The following is an 18874-nucleotide window of genomic DNA, read 5'->3' as shown; positions in this document are numbered from 1 at the left end:
AATGTTCACTTTTCATTCCTGCAATTGTTCACTACATTTTCTTTTTACCAGAATAAAGCAATTTTGAAGGAATACTTTACCATCACATTAACTGGTTTCAAGCGGGTCGCAACAGAGTATATATATATATATATATATATATATATATATATATATATATATATATATATATATATATATATATATATATATATATATACACACACACACTCATTGTTTTGGATGTCAAAGACACTCACATGTTTGACCTAGTTTTTACCAGTGGAGGTTGTGTAATTCACCACATGGCGAACACACACTGTCTGCAATCTAAAACACAAAAGTTCCAGAACAGTGCAGACAGTACAATACCCTTGCATCCCTAATAAAATAAAAGTAGACAGGCTTCATTGCCTTTAGACGAGAATTTCGAAAGCAATAACACACTGTGAATAAAACAGTGGTTTATGTGTTACAGAATGCCAGTACCTTGTCAAAACATTTATAAACACGTCCTAGCATGCACCCTGTTATTAAGGCAAGAAAGCTCATATGCTTCATCAACGCGGAAGTGACCGCCACAGTTGCCTCTCAGAATTAATGGCTGGAAACGTCATGTGACCTCAGTGGCATCGTGTCTTACCTACATGCAAATGCTCACGCAACAATTTTGACAATGTGCTGGTCACCATCGCCAGTCTTCTATGGGTAAGGAAGCAACGCTCACGCAACAATTTCGATGGTGCGTGAGTCGCCGTCATGATCGTGTTAATTATGATAAGAGTTCATTCAGGCACTCGAACACACAACCTTCGGAGGAAGTTGAACCCTCAAGCTTATGTGGGAGTGGAATTCATGGCCTTTGGCATTAAGGCAAAGTTAATTAAGGCACAGGTAATTAATATAGAGTTAATGAAGGCACTCGAACCAAAGACCTTTGGTTGGAGTTGCACCCTCGACCTTTGATGGGAGTCGAATCACGATCTTTGGCGTTGATTAGGGTAATTAAATAAATAGAGGCACTCGAATCAACGACCTTTGCTTGATGCCTGATGTGGCAAAGGAAACACCATGGGTGTTTGCATGGGCTTCAGGTGCACTTCTGAATACAGGGCTCTCACATGACAGCAAGTGTGCGTCAAAAAGCCATACAGCCATTGATACGTCCCTCACTGTTATGTTTTCCTAACTGCTGTGTTGCATTTTCGGAGTCCCAACCATTGACTTCTACGTATTCTGTTCCTACTTGATACACCACCATTCTGTAATGTTCTTGCATCTGAACATAAATTAAGTGGTGCAGAACCAATTTGCTAGTGCACGGTGTTGCCAAGACGATAAATGCAGTTAAGCTTGTGAAGCCCCGCCCCGAAATGCCGGCTGTGGCCGTCAGTCCCGACAAGTGTGTCTTGACGCAACTGTGTGTGTGTGTTTTTTTTTTTTATAAAGTCAGCTTCGCCGCATTACAGCCGTGCTATGCGGTGAAGCGTATTAAGAGTCGATAGGGGCCAGTGTCGCGGAACATAGCAAGTGTTCCTTGGTTATACAAGTGTGCAAGCGCCGTCTCCGGTCACAGTACGAGTGCGCAGTCATCCAATTACTACTCATAGCCATGCAGAGCAGTCTCTGACATTGATATGGCGATTCCTCGCAGTTACATTTCTTTTTACCCGCGGTTTCTTGAAAAATGTATCAACGGGATTCTACTGCAATAGGTGGCATTCGGTGACGAATGCACCCACAGCAGTTGCGTGAGAGCACATTCCCTTTGCATTGGCACATTTGCACCACTAGTGAAAGTCTGACCACGTCGACGACCACTAAAGGAGGCAAAAGAACCAAAGAAACCTATTTTCTCTAACTAGAATAATGTATGTTTAACAAGTTCACTCACATCAAGCTGCACAACTGTTTGTGCGTCCTTTTGATTGCACTGGCCCCTAGGCGGAGAGCCTTAATTTTTCTGCAGAGAGATGGCTCTCACTGGCATGTAGTATCATCTTCAGCTGGAGCAAGTGAACTGTGAAACTGAAGTGTGGCTGTTTGTTTGCGGGACTGCATATGACCCACGTTTGGCATGCGATTACACACACACACACACACACACACAGTCTAATTCTGAAAGGCAACGTTAGAATCGCATTTATTATGCAAGTGTGTTCCTTATGCAAGTAAACAGTACATTTCCGACTGGAACAAAGGAAAGTGCAATTGCAGATGCAGCTGTTGCTTCTTGCCCAGAACATCAGTGGAACTGGACTGTTCACGACTGTACTGCTGCCTCCAAACACTTGGACAATTCTGCCGCACCCAGTCGCTTGTTGGGTGTTAATGTGTTAATAACTGCCGCACTGCACAAACTGTCTGTGTCTCACGCAGACTATTAAGACACATAAGCAAAGCTTGCAGCTACTAAAGGCAAAGCCCCTGCTTGCAGTCAGTCATTGAGAACTAAAACCTAAATGAGACGGTACCCCTCAAGAGCAGCTTATTAGGGCAGCATCAAATACAGTAGACAAACTGTGTTGAACAGCTTTGTTTTTTGATTGAAACACACCATACTGTAGAAGGATGCAACTACAACTACACAACAGAGCGTGGTTGTGGCCCAGAGTTATTTACATCACTGAAACTGGACTGTCTCCACAACTGTCTCAACCCCTTGGACTGATTCTACCGCGCCGAGCAGGAGCGCATCAGCTGGCAGTGTGACGGTCAGCGTGCCATCGTCTGCCACGCTGAGTGTGTCGTCTGCTTCTCCCGAGTGCTGGTGGAGCTCGACAACACCGTCGTCTTCCTCAACTGTGGTGCTCAACACAGCTGCTGTAGCATTGTCCACTGCTGCCACTTCCAAGGTACTTCCATCCTCCAGGAGGGGCACTGCTTTGCGTTTGCCCAGCACGGTGCTGTGGACGTGAAACAAGTGCCGACGAAGCATCTTGTTGGAGACAACACCCTTGTTGCACAGCGGACAGAAGATGTGGTAGTCGCCCGTGTGGAAGCGGGTGATGTGGTGCCGCCGTGACATGGCCAGTGTGAATGCCTTGTCGCAGTAGGCACACTTGAATGGCTTCTCACCTCTGTGTCGGCGCATATGTGCTTCAAAGACTGCCTGCACAGTGAAGAGTGACAGCACTAAGGTATAGCCTCTTTTCTACAAGAGAGACTGTATATAGCGCACAGGCATGCTAAGCACAGTTACTCGATCACAACTGACTTTGTTTAGGCAATGTTGCATAAGAATCTCATAGCAGTTATTCTGTTAACAATGATAACTGCATATATGAATGGGGTTCAGACTTTTCGTTGATATTTATTTATTTAACGTGCTGCAAAGGCCCGAGGGCATTACAGGAAGGAGTGGTAAAATACAAACATTGTGCAGGTAAAGAGAAAAAGAATGCTCGGAACAATTAGCAAGATTAACAAACAAAATGACAAGAAGCTTCGTGGATGGTAGCCTTGGAGCTGTTGGTGTCTGTGATGGCGGCGATTGAAGTGGGAAGGCATTCAATGCTAGTCTCAGGGATGAAAGAATCGTTGCACGCATTAGTGTGGTAAGATGCCATAAACTATGAAGTTATGGTCTGAGGGAGATGATACATACATAGGAGGAGAAAAAAATTACATCTTTTAGAACTGGATTGTAATGATAGATTTTGTGGAGCAATGAAAATTAAAACATAACTGTGGTATGCAGTAAATGAGGCTTAGGTTAATCGCAGTTAGCATGCTTAGCACACTCTCATAAATATTGGGAATATCAGAATGTGCAAAACTACCCATGACATTTTGTTTTCTTTTGAAGAGAAGACCACCTTCTCAAAAGGGAACTTTCTGAATGAAGTTGACATTACTTCAACAGGCTTGAAAATTTTCTGCAGGGACAATAAAATATTCTTGCCTTATACAAAGAAAAAAAGAAATACATAAAAGATGGGGACAGTATAGACACATCCATCTTCTTGTGCTTTATTTCAATATTAATGGAACTAATGGATCATTGTCATTTTTCACTGCCTCCTTTGTGCTTCAATATAAACAACCAACTGACACAAACTAAGAGCCTGCTTTGCAGAGTGCATAAGAGCTTCCAGACTGTCTGTCAGCGTGATCAGTGCAATGTATTTCAGGCACGCAGACATTAATATTTTGCAGAGAATTTTAAATTCATTCAAACACCATACTTACACAAGGCAATGCTCATGTCTTGATGAGCTCTAATTAAAGGAAGTAATCTTTATCGCATTGTGATGATACATTATGACCTGCTGATGTGCAGCACAACTGGCCCTTCCCCACTTCGTTCCTTCATTCTCTACACGAGCAGGCATCATTGCAGGGCGCATAGAGCAGAGTTTCAGCTCATGATTTCCGCCGGTAACAATTCATTCCTAATGGTCCTCAGAAAGTACAAAAATTTTAAGAGATCTTTCCTGGAAAAGTACTCCTGAATCTTAAAAGCCTGGCCTCTTGGGGCAGATATGTAATGAGGTGGGCATAAGTACAATGGGGCCACAATTCCAGTCTAGCTATTATAAATCCTACATACAGGAGCTTTAAGTGAACATTTTTACACTGTTCATCAAGAGTCAACCCAGCCTGGCTCATTCTTCATATTTGTTGTGTTATCTTACGAGCTGAACCACCTTGGGACATATCTTGCAGTGTTGGGTTGTATTCGCTCTAATGCTTAACACACAGAAAATGGGACACACACAGCAGGCACACACAAGTGTTGGCCTCCCTAAAGTGCTTGCCCACCTGCTTGAGAGTCGGAACCCAAGTGAAACACCAGCTTTATGCACCATGCTACCAGTATGCTCAGACTATGGTTCATCCTCGCAAATTCCAAACCCACCTCAGAGTGGAGCGTGACCTGGCACAGGTCGCACTTGAAGACAGTGTCCTGTGAGTGCCGGTACCGGTGGGCAGCCAGGCTGCCGGGGTACTTGAAGCGCTTCTTGCACACATCGCACGCATGGCTCCATGTGTTGGGGCCGGCCTTTTCGTGCTTGTGTGCAATGGCGTGGAAGTTGAGCGAGGCAATCTTGTTGAAGCCCCGACCGCAGGTGTGGCACCGGTAGTGCAGGTCCCGGGAGTGAGCCTGCAGAAGGGATTGACATGGAGAGACAGCAACAGAACAGCCAGCAGAACCATTCACTGAGCTCTCCATTTGCCAGTAGCCAGGCACCTTTGCTAACACAGTCATCATCATCATCAGCCTGGTTACGCCCACTGCAGGGCAAAGGCCTCTCCCATACTTCTCCAACAACCCCGGTCATGTACTAATTGTGGCCATGTTGTCCCTGCAAACTTCTTAATCTCATCCGCCCACCTAACTTTCTGCCGCCCTCTGCTACGCTTCCCTTCCCTTGGAAGCCATTTGGTAACTCTTAATAACCATCGGTCATATTCCCTCCTCATTACGTGTCCTGCCCAGGCTCATTTCTTTTTCTTGATTTCAACTAAGATATCATTAACTCGCGTTTGTTCCCTCACCCAATCTGCCCTTTTCTTATCCCTTAACGTTACACCTATCATTCTTCTTTCCATAGCTCATTGCGTCGTCCTCAATTTAAGTAGAACCCTTTTCGTAAGCGTCTAGGTTTCTGCCCCATACGTCAGTACTGGTAAGACACAGCTGTTATATACTTTTTTCTTGAGGGATAATGGCAACCTGCTGTTCATGATCTGAGAGTGCCTGCCAAACGCACCCCAGCCCATTCTTATTCTTCTGATTATTTCCGTCTCATGATCCAGATCCGCCGTCACTACCTGCCCTAAGTAAGGTAGATGTATTCCCTTAGCACTTCCAGTGCCTCGCTACCTATTGTAAATTGCAGTTCTCTTTCGAGACTGTTAAACATTACTTTAGTTTTCTGCGGATTAATTTTTAGACCCACCCTTCTACTTTGCCTCTCCAGGTCAATGAGCATGCATTGCAATTGGTCCCCTGAGTTACTAAGCAAGGCAATATAATCAGCAAATCGCAAGTTACTAAGCTATTCTCCATTAACTGTTATCCCCAATTCTTCCCAATCCAGGTCTCTGAATACTTCCTGTAAACACGCTGTGAATCAACGCTCTTAAATTCTTTCAGTTCTCAAACTGCTTAGCGCCGCCTGGCCCCTTTCCGTTGCGCGCCGCGAAGGGGCGTGCACGACGGAGTTAGCCCGGCAAGGCGCAGCGTAGAAGCACGTTTTGCGCATGTGGCCACTGTGTGTAGTCGTCGTTTGCTCACGTTTGCATGCGCACTCGCGGTATTTAAGGTTTGTGCATCGCGCTGCCAATCATATGCACTATGCCACGTTGCTTCGTTCCAGGCTGTAAAAGCGGCTACGACTCCGCGCGATCCTTGGACAAGAGACATTTTTTCAAGGCAGCTCACAATGCTGAGCGCCTTCAACAGTTTGGAGGAGATCATTTGGAGATGAGTCGCACCCAACCGTCATGAATTTCTCACAGATATTTCGTCTGCTGAGCCTGTACACACCCATCAAAACAGCACTACGTGGAAGTGTACAAGGCGAACCAAATGATGTACTTGGCAGCATGGAAGAGGCATTGAACACTGCTCGAGCGGTCCAGCGCTTGAACAGAGCTAGTTTGAGAAATGAGATTGAGGCTAGGCTGCTAGCAATTACTTCTGGTCCTTCAAGCTCTCTTGAGTGAATGGACACCGAACACAGTTATTTCAGAGGTGGTGTAGACGATGCTGTGACATACTGCTCATGTGGCTATGCCATACACAAAATGAGCAAGCACACAGAGTGTGAGTTGTGCCTGCAGGAGGTCAGCTCAACTGTTCCACTCATTGGTTCCGATGCATCATCATCATCGTCATCATCATCATCAGCCTGGTTATGCCCACTGCAGGGCAAAGGCCTCTCCCATACTTCTCCAATTACCCCGGTCATGTACTAATTGTAGCCATGTTGTCCCTGCAAACTTCTTAATCTCATCCGCCCACCTAACTTTCTGCCGCCCTCTGCTACACTTCTCTTCCCTTGGAATCCATTCGGTAACTCTTAATGACCATCGGTTATCTTCCCTCCTCATTACGTGTCCTGCCCACACTCATTTCTTTTTCTTGATTTCAACTAAGATATCATTAACTCGCCTTTGTTCCCTCACCCAATCTGCCTTTTCTTTTCCCTTAATGTTACACCTATCATTCTTTTTTCTATAGCTTGTTGCGTCGTCCTCAATTTAAGTAGAACCCTTTTCGTAAGCCTCCAGGTTTTTGCCCCGAACGTGAGTACTGGTAAGACACAGCTGTTATAAACTTTTCTCTTGAGGGATAATGGCAATCTTCTGTTCATGATCTGAGAATGCCTGCCAAACGCACCTCAGCCCATTCTTATTCTTCTGATTATTTCAGTCTCATGACCTACCTCAGTCACTACCTGTCTGTCCTAAGTAGATGTATTCCCTTACCACTTCCAGTGCCTCACTACCTATCGTAAACTGCATACTTGACAACATATAGGACCTTTAAGGAAGGGAGCCTCAAGCATCCAACAATGAAGATGCTACAGTTCCTAAGAAATGCAAATGACTCCATATCATTTTCCTTTGATCAGGCAGGTCTCTGCAGTGACCTATTTTGGAAAGTCCTGGATGAGCTAGACAAGTGCAGTCTTGCTCGGCTGGGTTGCGATGAGCACATGTGCGCATTCACGTGCCAGATACTGAACTTTATCATTGCCACGCAAATGAATTTCTATGCGAGAGATGCGAACCGCCGCCTAGAAACACAGGAGAAAGTAGCTATCGCAAACAAAAAAGCTCGTCTTTTGTAAAGCCACGTGGCAAATTCATAAGCCGTATGCGGCTCCTGTAATAAAAGCTTTTGAACTCGTTGAGAGAAACAAAGATCTTGTCTTATTTCTTTCTCTTTTAGTTGCTAGTAACTAGTCACGGCCGCTGTATTAAAAGCAGCCGTGCTCTAGCAGACGCAAACGGCAGTCGCAGTGAAGGGTGGTCCGTCGCAGCTTTGGGCGCAAGTGCTTTCCTTGTTCAGTTGGCTAAGTCGTGGCCTTTTTCCAACTCCAGAATGGGTCCATAATAAGCAGCAAATAGATTAGTGACACGCTGTGCATATTTGGCAATTTCAACTAAAAGGACGCCACTCGCTAAGCAATCACCAGCGCTTCGCAGCGTAGGGCGCAGAGCCCGGCCAGGCTAACAGCGGCCGCCGCGCCATCTGTTGAGTGGAAACGAAAAGGGGCCGTGCATCGATGGCCGCCACAAGGGGAGTTTGACAACTGAAAGGATCTGGTAACATTGCCGTGAATAGCACTCAAGAGATCGTATCTCCCTGCCTGGCGCCTTTCTTTATTGGGATTTTGTTGATTTCTTTATGGAGGACTACGGTGGCTGTGGAGCCACTATAGATATCTTTCAGTATTTTTACATACGGCTCGTCTACACCCTGATTCCGTTATGCCTCCATGACTGCTGAGGTTTCGACTGAATCAAACGCTTTCTCTGGGCTGGGGTGCGTTTGGCAGGCATTCTCAGATCAAGAACAGCAGGTTGTCATTATCCCTCAAGGGAAAAGTGTATAACAGCTGTGTCTTACCAGTACTCACGTACGGGGCAGAAACCTGGAGGCTTACGAAAAGGGTTCTACTTAAATTGAGGACGACGCAACGAGCTATGGAAAGAAGAATGATGGGTGTAACGCTAAGGGATAAGAAATGAGCAGATTGAGTCAGGGAACAAATGCGAGGTAATGGCATCTTAGTTGAAATCAAGAAAAAGAAATGGGGGCATGGGCAGGACATGTAATGAGGAGGGAAGTAAACCGATGGTCATTAAGGGTTACGGACTGGATTCCAAGGGAAGGGAAGCGTAGCAGGGGACGGCAGAAAGTTAGGTGGGCGGATGAGATTAAGAAGTTTGCAGGGACAACATGGCCACAATTAGTATATGACCGGGGTAGTTCGCGAAGTGTGGGAGAGGCCTTTGCCCTGCAGTAAGCGTAACCAGGCTGATGATGATTGGAGGGTTGACGAACCCTGCTGTAACACCTTTGTGCATTGCGGAGTGGAGGAGCGTTGTGCCCTTTCCTGATTGTCGCTTGTAGGGTGAGCCCTGTGCAGACCCATCTCCACAAAAGTCACACCTGACATGAAAATATCTTTGTTGTAGACAATATTAATTACATACCATATTTACTTGCCTAATGATTGAACTTTTTTGTCAAAAAAATTGATGCAAATTGAGGGATGCGATCATTACGTGGGTTAAATTTCCTGCGAAAATAATTTTTTTTTATCCGCATTTGCTGCGGGATGACAACAGGTCAACAAGCAGGTGGCTGCTGCTGTAACAGTGCGGGACATAAAAACAAATATGGCAGCCGGCGGAGCAAGCCGATCGCGCCAAACGCGATTTTTGTTGTTCTCGTGAGTATATTACGCGCATTGAAACAGTTTCTTCCATGTCAATAGTAAATAATATCATTAATATTGGCTAGTTTGGGACAATAATGTAGCCGTGTCCACTTTGAGGAGACAGAAACAGAGATGGGCGCGCGTAGCTGCCAGTGACATAGAAACACATGGCGGGCATGCTGCGGAAATTGCAGCATTTGTCTTCACTACTATCCTAATATGGCATGTTTCCGCTAAGGGCGGGCGAATATCTTAGCTGTGTTACAAGCGTCTGCGTATGAATAGGGTACACTTCTAGCGTATTAGTGTAAACATGGCCACTATAGTTGCCGCTTGCGATTTGTTGCGTGCCCACGAGTGCAGACAAGAAGAATCGAAAGGCACCGTTTCTGTTATTGGCCAAAACCATTACGAAGCCTACAAGTAATAAAGCCAAGGCAAGTTTGGTTGTAGCATTTTTTTTGTCATGGAAGTGCGGAAAGTGGTGAAAGGGATGAAATGGGGCATCTGCTTAAGAATGTTTGGTGCGTGCAGACCGCTTGGTATGTCTTCAAGAGTCGTTCGCGTAGCATTTGACAGCAATCGACAGATGGTAAGCGCGATCATCATTAGCTAGACTTGGCACACAACATGTCACTGCAACAAGTTCGGGGTGCAATCATTACACGGGAAAGAAAAAAAATCAAATTCTGACGACAAAATTCAGAGGTGCGATCATTACACGAGTGCTATCATTATGCGAGTAAATACGGTACTAACATTAGAGACAAACATTTTAGATTTCCTTCAGCTTCGACTTATCACAATAATTTTTTTTGTGAAGGCTGACGCCCAAGTCTGTGATGTTTCAAAGCAAATTGAGGTCGTATAAATTTTCTATTATGTTGAGGTAGCACACGTTGATCCACCCCCCCACCCCCCCCCAATACTGGAGGGTATCCCAGTGCGCTGATGTCACAGCAGGCGCTCCACGTGGGACTCGCCCAGATCGCACTCATTTGTACGGTGGGCTGTCAATGCATTCCTCTCAACAAGAAAGTATCACTGTCAACAGAAATGAGATCTCGTATGACTTATGCAGTGGATCCCTAACATTTATAGAAATGATGCCGTTGCTGTTACAGTATGCAACAGTGTTCCAGATAAAAGTATGGCCATTTGCTTCCTGCACACAGATGTACACTGTCAGCAAATTGCAGATGTGTTTAGATCTTTTCACCGACAGTCAAGTGAAGATGAATAAGTGTCAGTACTGTGCTGTGAAACCACATGTCGACATCCTGTAACTGCCTGTAACTATCCTGTATTTCTACGAGTCAGACAAATAAAAGGTCAGTTCCAAGTGTAAGGACCATCTATGGTGCACAGAACCTAGAATATATATCATCAACAATGTTAGGTATGATGCCTCGCATGATATCTATACTTTGCCTAGAGCTTGATTTAACCTACTTTTTATTAAATGTACCCAGAATATTCTTTTTAATAAGTAGACTTCCATTAATTCAACTCCAGTCAACTCTATTTTTCGATTAATTCGATTCCGACCGAAGGTTCCAGTTAACGCCAATACATTTATATGGGCCCAAACTTACATTATTTCGATCATATAACTGGCCTTCGATGAATACCGTATCTTACAGTCTATAACTCGCACCTCTGTATAATTTGCACCTCCGTATAAGTCGCACCCCCCTCAAAACAGCAGTTTTTTTGAAGAAAAAGAAATGTGTACAAGTTGCACCGGTGTATAAGCTGCACCTGTTAATTCAGTAAGCCATTTAAAAAAAAATACAGTGACGTTTCACACAGTAAATGCGGATCACTTGCAAGCGTATCGGTGCCATTCCTATAGAAGTGCAGTATGGACACTCCAGGCGCACTTCTGCTGCCGCAGTCACCGCGATGTGGCGTATGACGTCCAAGGGCGATAACATCGTCCCTGTGCGCCGTGTTCTGTCATGTGCGAGCGAAAGCGTGCGACGGTGACCCAAATCGTACACAAGGGCCCGATATCATTAACCAGTACCTGCTGCAAACTACTAGAACATATTATTCTTAATAACCTGGCGGATTTTCTCGAGTCTTATTCATTTTTTTCGCCATGACAACACTGTTTTCGCAAACCATTCTCATGTGAGTCACAATTATTAACATTTACTCACAAAGCACACAGAATACTTGACCGTTCTTCTTAACCTGGTTGGCCTAGGCCGCCGGTTCAAATTGTTTGGTCAAATTTACACTGGAAAATACGGGACCGCAGAAAACCTTCAAATTATCTGGGATTTCAAATTAAGAGAGTTTGAATTAGCGAGGTTTTACTGTACTTTGTATCTGCTACAACGGCAATGACCAAGTCCCACCAGATGACGACTACATGGTGTCTGCAAATGTAACATACAAAAGAAATTACGTGCCAGCAACTTTCAGCTGGTTCATTCAAGTAATCAACCATATTGTTTGGCGGACAATGTTGATGCCTCTCACTGTGTCAGAGTTAGATAAACAGCAAAAGTGAAGAATGTGCCAGGTACAATGAAGCACAAGACAGATTACTGCTGCTTACCAAATGCTGAATGATGGGAAGAAAGGCTAGTTTATACTTGGCTATATCACAACAGAGAGATTCAGAAAAAGCAGATGCAAAGGGTGTTAATTTAAACCCAATGAGTGGAGTTGACAAAAGTACATGCGCAAGGAACTCAAACCTGGCCTGGGCTCTTTCGTACACAATACACCTAGGAAGAATAGATCAATTTTGGTTCCGCTATATCTAAAGTTCTCTGACATTAGACAGTTACATGACAGCGTCGCAGATGTGATCCGATCAGCAGCACAACCACAATGGTGCCATGCCTGGAGTCATATAATTATACGTCAAGAGGTGCCCTTGTGAAAGTTAGCCACACTGAGCTCCATGAAAACTTTCCACAGTAGTAACAGGTGAACAAACATCACATGGATTTTTGAGTTGTGCCAAGGTGAGCGACTGCAAAATTATGGACTTGTGTGTTGACAGGGATTCAAGACATGACCTCAGAGTGAAGCGCACTGCACTCAAACAACTGCACCGAAACAATGGCGGTCATCGTGGGCAGGCATACTCATTCACTCAGGTTGGCCTTCCACATTCACTGCAAAGCATGAGATGTAGTGAGAGACAAAGGATGTGAGTACAAGTGAGTGCTGGTGAGTTTGACTCGAGTATAAAAAGGAGTGAGTGCTCGTTAATACAATGTGAGCGACTGTCAGTAGATGTGAGTATGTTATGCGAGTGAGCATCAATGAGTGGGTGCCATTAAGTGTGAATGGAAGTGACTACGAATGCTAGCAAGTGTTGATGCATATAAGTGGGTGTGAATGTGAGCAAGTACACAGCCTGGGAAAATGTTGTCACGTGGTAGTGACGGTGAAGAAAGCAAAACGGTGAATGGCGAACACAATCGACGGTCGTCGAAATTTGATCAGCGGGTTGTGGGAGCAGATGTGGGAGATACGGGGTTCTCCTCCGTACTCTTGGGACAAAGGAACGACAACACAGTAGTGCAAACAATCACAAGGGCATTTATTGCACCTTTCATAGATCAATGCCTGCTAGCCGAGTTGCTATCGCCAAAACATGCCGATGGGCACGCGACAAATCTAGAAGGTCCGACTTACCGCGACCGCATTGCGAGCGAATATATTCGCCCCATGCTGGATCCCAACGCCTTGTCGTTCGCGTGTACAGTCACGCGAATGGTGGCACGTTCGAAGGCGGCCACGCGAGACAGTCTCGCAGAAGCATCCGACGGCGCCCGCACGGACGTCCGCGCCCGCCGACGACCTCGAACCAAAGAGAGCAAGCGCCTTCCTTTCGGCGCCCAAGTAACCTCGCCTGTCGGCGGCGTTAGCAGCGCAACACTAGCGCCATCTCCCGCACTGCGCTTCAACCACTCAGAGCGCCGCGGGCGCCAGCGGCTGCCTGTTTTGCGCCCATTTTGGGTGTTGTTTTTGGATGCCGGTTGTTGTCAGGGTAGCGACGCTTTAGGCCTAAGGCTTTACGAAGCTGCCTGTCGCACGTGGAGGGACACAACCTGGTGGACCGTGGCGTTGAGGTGTTGCAATTCGCTTCCCTCATTCTATTTAGCCTCGCACGAATTGAAATTACTCGTTAGACTCAAGAAAGCGAGCTTCGTTCACGTGAACTTAGCATCTGAGTAGCTGCCCGATCTTTTGCTAGCCGAGTTGAACATCGTACCACGTGGGCGATGCGCATGCAGAATTCCTCTCCCTTGCACTACTTTAGTGTTTGCCGAGTGTGTTGAGGTTACGCAGCGTGATTGGAGTCACCCCTGGTTTGCCGTCACCTGCACATCGTCTGCGCTGCTGCCCCGGTCTATGATCGAGCCACCCCGGGCGATGGCGATGCTGTGACCAGTTCGGCGCGGCGACTTCGGCGGCCTCCTGTATCCAGCTCACAACCCTCGGCGGCGGACAAAGGAGCCAGCGGTCACCGACAGCTACGGCGGCTCTTGCCAGCAGGGCGCGTCGGCGCGAGCGACGCTTGCTCGTACCGACTACTGCGTCGTCGTCTCCGGAGTCCTGGCCTGGGATTGTGCCCTCGAGTCGCAAAGCTGCTGCTGTGACCGGTGGACGCCAGCGGTGTACCTCAAGGACAGTCGGCTCGCATGTTATGGACAGCGTGTGGACATTTCCTCAGCGCGGCCACTGTTGCATGTACTATCTTGTTCGCAAAGCACGGGTTAATGTTAGACCGTGTCACATGTTTCGCCGGAATAAGAAGTGATTTAAGGTTGGGGGGATGTGGGGATGCGTGACTCTCGCGCGTCCCCTGATGTTTTTCCCGCATAGCGCATCTCCTGCAGGGTGGCTTCGCCCACTGCGTGGCCTGGCGCCCGCGGCGCTCGGAGTGGTTGAAGCGCAGTGTGGGAGATGGCGCTAGTGTTGCGCTGCTAACGCCGCCGACAGGCGAGGTTACTTGGGCGCCGAAAGGAAGGCGCTTGCTCTCTTCGGTTCGAGGTCGTCGGCGGGCGCGGACGTCCGTGCGGGCGCCGTCGGATGCTTCTGCGAGACTGTCTCGCGTGGCCGCCTTCGAACGCGCCACGATTCGCATGACCATACACTCGAAGGACCAGGCGTTGGGGTCCAACATGGGGCGAACATATTCGCTCGCTTCCGGTCGCGGTGAGTCAGACTTCTAGATTTGTCGCGCGCCCATCGGCATGTTTTGTGGATAGCAACTCGGCTAGCAGGCACTGATCTATGAAAGGTGCAATAAATGCCCTTGTGATTGTTTGCACAACTGTGTTGTCGTTCCTTTGTCCCAAGAGCACGGGTGTGAGAGACCCCACATCTGGCGCCCAACGTGGGGCCTCTTGGGGCATCAGACGATAGTTTTAACAGTTTTGCTTCGTTCGAGACCTTTGTTTGAACCGAAGCGTAGGCCTAGCGTGAATTTTGATCGCTAGCGTCGGCGGCGTGCTTTCTTGAGCGAAGTAGTAGTGTTTAGCGAAGTAGTCTTGAGCGAAGTAGTAGTAGCGAAGTAGTAGTAGTGGAGTTGAGGCTGTAGTGTGTTTGAACATGTCAACATGCTAAGCCTTTTCGCAAGTGCTTTTTTTAATGACATTCGTCAGTACGAGAGCCACGTGGTCTGCATCCTGGGAGAGCGAGGCTGAGCGCCCGCGGAGCAGTGGCAAGCCTGAAGCGAGTGAGTAAGGAAGCCTCGTGGGTGGTCCGAATTTCTTATGTAAATAGCTTCTCCTATCTCTTTGACTCTGATGAAGTCGCGGCTCTGGGAGCCGGGTGGCTGCGGGCCACGGGTGCCACTACGGGCTGACTGGTATTGCAGCCTGGCACCGGGTGCTCCGACACCGTCTGGGACGGTGGGCGCCGTCAACTCGGATGCTTCGTGCACCGAGCGGAGTAGGACCACCTCACAGAGCTGACGTCTCCTCGCGGCTGCCTGTTTTGCGCTCATTTTGGGCGTTGTTTTTGGATGCCGGTTGTTGTCAGGGTAGCGACGCTTTAGGCCTAAGGCTTTACGAAGCTGCCTGTCGCACGTGGAGGGACACAACCTGGTGGACCGTGGCGTTGAGGTGTTGCAAGTTGCTTCCCTCATTCTATTTAGCCTCGCACGAATTGAAGTTACTCGTTCGACTCAAGAAAGCGAGCTTCGTTCACGTGAACTTAGCATCTGAGTAGCTGCCCGATCTTTTGCTGGCCGAGCTGAACATCGTACCACGTGGTCGATGCGCCTGCATAATTCCTCTCCCTTAGATGTGGGAGCAGATGTGGGAGATACGGGGTTCTCCTCCGTACTCTTGGGACAAAGGAACGACAACACAGTAGTGCAAACAATCACAAGGGCATTTATTGCACCTTTCATAGATCAATGCCTGCTAGCCGAGTTGCTATCCCCAAAACATGCCGATGGGCACGCGACAAATCTAGAAGGTCCGACTTACCGCAACCGCATTGCGAGAGAATATATTCGCCCCATGCTGGATCCCAACGCCTGGTCGTTCGCGTGTACAGTCACGCGAATGGTGGCACGTTCGAAGGTGGCCACGCGAGACAGTCTCGCAGAAGCATCCGACGGCGCCCGCACGGACGTCCGCGCCCGCCGACAACCTCGAACCAAAGAGAGCAAGCGCCTTCCTTTCGGCGCCCAAGTAACCTCGCCTGTCGGCGGCGTTAGCAGCGCAACACTAGCGCCATCTCCCGCACTGCGCTTCAAGCACTCCGAGCGCCGCGGGCGCCAGGCCACGCGGCGGGCGAAGCCGCCCTGCAGGAGACGCGCTATGCGGGAAAAACATCAGGGGACGCGCGAGAGTCACGCATCCCCACAGGGTCAAGCGCGTCGGCTTTTATACATCAGTCGTTGAACGTTCCAGAGTAATCGCTGGGACGCACGTGTCTTCCACAAAGTTCTACATTATTCGTGTCGCGCATACATGCAATCAGATTACACAAGGTTCGGTCACAGACAGCGGATGGAACCATCGATAACATTCCAGAAACTTCCGATACATGCAAGCGCGTCCTGCGCCGTGCGATAACATTTGTTAGGCGGTGAAATGTGGTCGCCCGACAAAGATAAACAAGTACAGGTGTCAATACTGGTGAGTGAGCCTGCTGACCTATGGCTTCTGTGAGTTATTGTGCACAAGCATAGGTATGGAGGCTGGCGCACCTGCAGGTGCAGGTCGTACAGCCCCTGCGTCTCGAAGTACTTGGTGCACTGTGTGCAGGTGCTGCCCCGCTGCTCCTCGTGCGCCTGCAGGTGCTCCTGGAAGCTCGATGGGAGCACGAAGACGCGGGGGCAGTGGGGGCACGGGTAGCTCTCGCTGGTGTGTGCCGTGCGGATGTGCCGCTCGGCCTGGTTTCGCTCAATGAATCCCTTGCTGCAGAGGTCGCAGGCAAAGGGCCACACGCCAGTGTGATCCACCAGGTGGCGAAGGTAGCCCTTGCGGCTGTACGACACGTAGTCGCAGTGCTCGCACCGAAACAGCTTCAGGCTCGGGGCACTCTGCGCAGGGAACGGGAAACCACCACACGTATCGGCCTCACTTAGCGGCACACGTTTTTCAAAGTACATTAAGGAAGAATCAAGCTAGACACTCAAAACTCATTATGATCAGGGAGTCGAAATTACTTCTTTATATTCATTATGGACATTTACGGCAGTACATGCTCAATGGGGTGCACAATTGTAAACATGGAAGGTGGTGTTGCGGCCAGTGGAACCGCTACGAGGCCACGCATGCAACGAGACTGGAATAGAACCACAAAAAGAATCTTCGGCGTCACGCGATTTCTTAGCACCTGACGCGACAGCCTTTAGGTGACTGCCATCTGTTCCGTTATAATGGTCTTCTGCTTGGCTCGTTGCGGTTGTGCAGCATGTGGCATACACAACACGGTGATTTGCATTGGGATCGAGGAGGCAAGCGAACTTCTCGGCTGGCCCGTGGCCTCCAAGAGTACTCCGGTGCCAAGGCGATCTCGAAAGCAGGTTCTTCGCTTTTGTGAAGCATGTCTCTCCCCAACGTCAACACAATGACTGGCTTGGTCTATCTAATGAAAATAATTCTGCAGCATTCAAGAGAATTGATTTAGGAATAAATGTAATGAATGGCATCAATAAATGCAATCATTAGGTAATAAAACAATGCTGTCGAGTGCTGCATCGGTAGTCACCAGCTTAAAAAAAATGTTTATTAATGAGGCACTTTGTTTTTGTCAACTTGTCTTCGACATAGAACAGCCGTGGCCAGAGCAGCATTGCATGCTTTGACTTTTTCCAGAAAGTTGTGGTGCACGCCTAGCACAGGCATGGCTTACACACACAGCAATGGCTTAGCATGCACAGTGCACAACATTTGCTTTTGCAGAAAATGTTACGCTGCATGGCGATGGTGCCATGCAGGTCAGCATGATGCCAGCGATGATCCAGTGCCTACTATTACCTCAGTTTCATACTTTTCATATAATGACCTCTGTTTCAGGCACATACTTCATTCTAATGCACATGTCAACTTAAGTTGATTTTATGCCAGTCATTCTAACCGCACAGTTATGGTGAGACAAGACACCTAGAGAAAGCAGCCTTACACTTTTCTTTGTTGCGCAGGCTTTGCTGTTACCCAGTGGCTCTACACACTCCCAACTGCGAGAGCAGGCCATAGTTATATCGAAGAAAGTCCAGCTCCTCCTTCTTTAAAGTAGTTAGGTATTGTTATGAGTACAGTATCTCGGGCATACGATCAAGTGCCGGAGGGCAGAGAATACCCAGCAATCACAGCTTCAAAGATAACAGAAAGTTACTATCAATTAGAAGTGTTTGATTGCACAATGCTTCTTGTGCAATAAAGGGCACATAGACTCATTGCTTTCTTTTCCTTTGCATCAACAAAATTATTTCAAAACCTTTGCCCATGCATAACCAGGCACTCTGAAGATAACTTGAACATTATCACATCACATAAGTGGAAAAGCACACAAGAGATTCATGTTATGGCATTCGATAGGGACTGCTTGGAAAAGTCATGATGACATTGGTCATTGTACTGTGCATTGGGGTAATTTTCGAGACTCTCTTGATTGCCCGAAAAAACAATTCCATTTTCACAGCTGCATCTGTCTTTTGAACAGCTTGAACAACTGCAGTCAGCCATGTGACTGAGCAGCCATGGTTGTGGTCTCAATTGGTCAGCCACTTCCAATATTAAAGCAGGGTTTGAGTACTGGCTAGTTAGTATTCCCTTGCAAACGTGACTTACAGAAAATACATAGACAAGGGGACAGAGGCAGATGATGTGATTTTTAGTGCAAGTACACTGTACCTGTAAGTAGAGCCCTTAACTTTATGTGGTGGAAAATGTAAAACTCTGCAAATTCAGACAGAGGAATCTGCAAGATTCCGCGGCAACACTTAACAGACATAATAACAGCTTATTTATTAAGAACTTTCAGGCTCCAAACAT

The 18874-nt window shown here is 47.5% G+C and overlaps 1 protein-coding gene across 4 annotated transcripts in view; it reads right to left on the bottom strand.

Moving 5' to 3' along the window:
* Positions 1-200: 200 nt before the first annotated feature.
* Positions 201-18874, bottom strand: part of LOC142576653 (uncharacterized) — a 165698-nt gene continuing 147024 nt past the window's right edge. For all 4 annotated transcript variants that reach the window (XM_075686874.1, XM_075686876.1, XM_075686875.1 and 1 more), the window contains 3 exons: positions 16582-16917; positions 4841-5086; positions 201-3091 (listed from right to left, as the gene is read on the bottom strand). In XM_075686874.1, the coding sequence (XP_075542989.1) occupies positions 2603-3091; positions 4841-5086; positions 16582-16917 (1071 nt within the window). In that variant the 3' untranslated portion in view covers positions 201-2602. The remainder of the gene's footprint in view (positions 3092-4840; positions 5087-16581; positions 16918-18874) is intronic.

This window comes from Dermacentor variabilis, chromosome 3 (genome assembly GCF_050947875.1).
Source record: "Dermacentor variabilis isolate Ectoservices chromosome 3, ASM5094787v1, whole genome shotgun sequence".
Lineage (NCBI taxonomy): Eukaryota > Metazoa > Arthropoda > Arachnida > Ixodida > Ixodidae > Dermacentor > Dermacentor variabilis.
This window is presented reverse-complemented; position numbering and strand designations above follow the sequence as displayed.